Source organism: Scardinius erythrophthalmus (assembly GCF_964197995.2).
Source record: "Scardinius erythrophthalmus genome assembly, chromosome: 23".
NCBI classification, from domain to species: Eukaryota; Metazoa; Chordata; class Actinopteri; order Cypriniformes; family Leuciscidae; genus Scardinius; species Scardinius erythrophthalmus.
Genome location: NC_138243.1, coordinates 26993056 through 26996879, shown reverse-complemented (window position 1 = coordinate 26996879; position 3824 = coordinate 26993056). Strand labels below are relative to the sequence as shown.

At 41.8% G+C, this 3824-nt stretch overlaps 1 protein-coding gene across 1 annotated transcript; it reads right to left on the bottom strand.

Annotated features, from left to right (window-relative positions):
- Nucleotides 1-1198: 1198 nt before the first annotated feature.
- On the bottom strand, nt 1199-2665 carry cldn5b (claudin 5b). The gene has a single exon (XM_081355278.1). It carries the CDS (start codon nt 2517-2519, stop codon nt 1866-1868), a length of 654 nt encoding a protein of 217 aa, XP_081211404.1. The 5' UTR covers nt 2520-2665; the 3' UTR covers nt 1199-1865.
- Nucleotides 2666-3824: the final 1159 nt, after the last annotated feature.

Genomic DNA, 3824 nt, shown 5'->3' with positions numbered 1-3824 from the left:
GAGGAACGCAAAGTTTCTTGGAGCGAACGCAAAGTTTCTCGGAGGAACGCAAACATTTAAGGAGTGAACGCAAAGTTTCTCGGAGGAACGCAAACATTTAAGAAGTGAACGCAAAGTTTCTCGGAGGAACGCAAACATTTAAGAAGTGAACGCAAAGTTTCTTGGAGCGAACGCAAACATTTAGGGAGCGAACGCAAAGTTTCTCAGAGGAACGCAAGTATTTAAGAAGTGAACGCAAAGTTTCGCGGAGGAACGCAAACATTTAAGAAGTGAACGCAAAGTTTCTTGGAGCGAACGCAAACATTTAGGGAGCGAACGCAAAGTTTCTTGGAGCGAACACAAAGTTTCTCGGAGGAACGCAAAGTTTCTTGGAGTGAACGCAAAGTTTCTTGGAGCGAACGCAAAGTTTCTTGGAGCGAACGCAAACATTTAAGGAGTGAACGCAAAGTTTCTTGGAGCGAACGCAAAGTTTCTCGGAGGAACGCAAACATTTAAGGAGCAAACGCAAAGTTTCTCGGATGAACACAAACATTTAAGAAGTGAATGCAAAGTTTCTCGGAGGAACGCAAACATTTAAGAAGTGAAACGCAAAGTTTCTCGGAGGAACGCAAACATTTAAGAAGTGAACGCAAAGTTTCTCGGAGGAACGCAAACATTTAAGGAGTGAACGCAAAGTTTCTTGGAGGAACGCAAACATTTAAGGAGCGAACGCAATGTTTCTTGTAGCGAACGCAAACATTTAGGGAGCGAATGCAAAGTTTCTTGGAGCGAACGCAAACATTTAAGGAGTGAACGCAGAGTTTCTTGGAGCGAACGCAAACATTTAAGGAGCGAACGCAAAGTTTCTCGGAGGAACGCAAACATTTAGGGAGCGAACGCAAAGTTTCTCAGAGGAACACAAAATTTTTGGCAAAAGCATTGAAATATATTTTTTCCTCCCATCTCATATTTTTTTCATCACCATGTCCCTTTAGGGGCCCTGTGCCTTTTATTATATTTCTTAAATTCAACTGTATTTAAACACAAGCCGGGAATGTATTATTATTTTTTTTTTTTATCAGAAACAAAAAATCCCTAAACAAAATGACATTGCTATTTCTACAGTTCTTTTATTAAAGTGTACACTTCAGACGCGTCAAGGATATGAAGCATGCATCATTCATGTACCAGCAAAATAATGCAACAGGGCACATTATTAACAAAAAACTTTTTTTATTTATTACTTTGTACAAAATTGTATGAGACATTTTTTCAGTGAATCTGAGCATATTCACTCAGGAGGTTTAGTCTTGTGTAAAAACTGCAGCCTGGAGTCTATAAGCAGAACAATAGGCATTATTCAGTGTCTTATTGAAGCACAGACCGTGTCTAATTAGTGCAGTATCGTAAAGCAGAACAAAAACAAGAAACATAGACCCTCCCTTCAACACTACCCCCCACCCCCCAAACCACATTGATGTCCGTTGACCCTAATATCATTAACAAAGACAAAAATACCCGTGTATATCTAATTCATTATTACCATGACATACTGTTAACATAACAAATGACAGAAAAACATACTTAAACATGTTAATACATTCTGTTATTCCATTATCTGAATGTTTGCATCTAGTTTGGTACAAGACCTGTTGCATGCAAATGGATGTTGGATGACATGCTTTATTTCATCTAAAACTATTTTAATCAACATTTCTTTGTATCATGACATGCAGCTTTAATGAATATGGAATATTTGTCCTTAAAAAAATAATTTCTCATTTAAAAGAATGGTTATTGGTGAACAAACCAAATACTAAACAGATTTACAGCCTTGAAAGTCCATATGCACAGAGCCACTAGTCCGTGGTTAATGGTTGAGGTGATCACACGTAGTTTCGTTTATCATAGTCCCCATTGAGAGATGCGCTTTTTGTAGGTGGAGGTACATATTTGAGGGGATACGAGGATTTTTCATCTTGTGGACGGGAGAAACACAGAATTGCTCCTCCGACCAGAAGCATGGCAGATGCTGCCCATCCGATGTAGAGCGCAGCTCCGATTTCTCTCTTCTTTGAATAAGGAACATGAGGGTCGTAGAATTCTGAGATGATGTTATTGGCCATCCAGCACAGAGGCACCAACACAAACAAGCCCGCGATGATGTATATCACCCCTCCGACGTTGACTACTCTGGCTTTGATGGACTCTTTACTGATGCAATTGGTGCACTGAGCGCCGGCGATGGTTATCATCAGAGCCAGGACACCCAAGACAGCTGAGATGATCGTCAGAGCCCGAGCAGTCTGGAGGTCAGTGGTCAGCGCCAGGACAGAGTCGTGCATTTTACACTGCATCTGACCTGTGCTTTGAACCACGCAGGACATCCAAAGCCCGTCCCAGATGTTTTGCGCCACCAAAATGTTGCCCTCGATGAAGGCGGACACTTTCCACATGGGCAACCCGCAAGCCACCATCACCAAAAGAGTCCCGATGACGCTCAGGCCAAGTCCAATAATCTCCAGACATGCAGAAATCATCTTTGCAAAGTTGTTTTGATGCTCCTTCTCTTAGTTTAGAAAGTCTGGTGAAGTCTAGATTCCCCCCGTGAATCTAAAACAGGTGTTTTGAGCAGAAGTATCTCTACATTGCTTGGCAGTGTTGCAGGATGAGATGCAGTTGGAGTTTTGCTGCTCTGGTATGCAGGGAGGATGCTGTTATAGTGCACTCACAACAAAGACGAGCAGCTCCAGCCAATCAGAGCGCAGCGCGTCTCCAAACAGCCAATCAGAAGTGAGAGGAGCTGGACAAAGCTGGACAACGCTCAACTTCATTACAATTCTGGGGGTGCGTTTCCCGTAAAACGACGTAATCTGTTTTTATACAGTCCATGGACGTAACTCGCTGCTTCACTACCATAGTACGATGCATCGTTGAAGAAATCAACTAGCTAGACAAAGTGGTTGTTCATCCACGCTGGTTAATGATGTCACGCACGTGGTGGAGTAATAACTTATTTTAATGAATCTGTTTGAGATCGAAATAATAATAGATGTTTTGTTATAGATTACGGACATTGCATCTGAGTACTTGCCTATTTCTAATTTTTCTCAGTTATTACGCACGCACATGCTTCAAAAACTGTGCTTTAAATCTCTTTACAAACTAAGACGTAAATTACATTTGTATTCTAAATAAAAGATACAGCTTGTACTGAATGTCAGCTTGCTTATTTTGCTCAAGATAAGGATGTGTTGAGTCCACATGTCATGCAGAAACTGCTTCTATCCACACCTCGAGTCGTTCCAACCCAAAACGTTCCATCCACAAAACTTTGCGATGCTGAGTGCCAATGTTCCTTGGAATAGGCTATGGTTTCGGGAAACACCGACTCGTTGAACTATGCTGATAACGACAGAACCTATAGTTGGCATGCTTTCGGGAAACGCACTCCTATATCATTTTCAAAAAGTGACAGAAGCAGAGATATAAGTGTGATTTCCTTGTCTTCCTGGTATTCTTTAGGAAGAAATGCACCTTTAGCCTACACAAGGGGGGCAAGTGCCTGGTACGTATACTGTGTGTGTGTGTGTGTGTGTGTGTGTGTGTGAGGGAGAGCGAGCACACCTGCACCAAATCTCGGTAGCTTCAGCACATAGCCTAGTAAATTGTGCGAAACTTTTCTCATTTTATATGGGGTGTTTTGATGTTGTTCATTGACGTTCTGTTAGTTTGATAACTCAGTTATCGTTAGGCGAAGTAACTGTAATGTGGTCAACAAGTCTTAAACAACTTTATAGGCGTCCGCTGAGAAAAGCCGGTAAAACACGCAGCACAACCAGCCA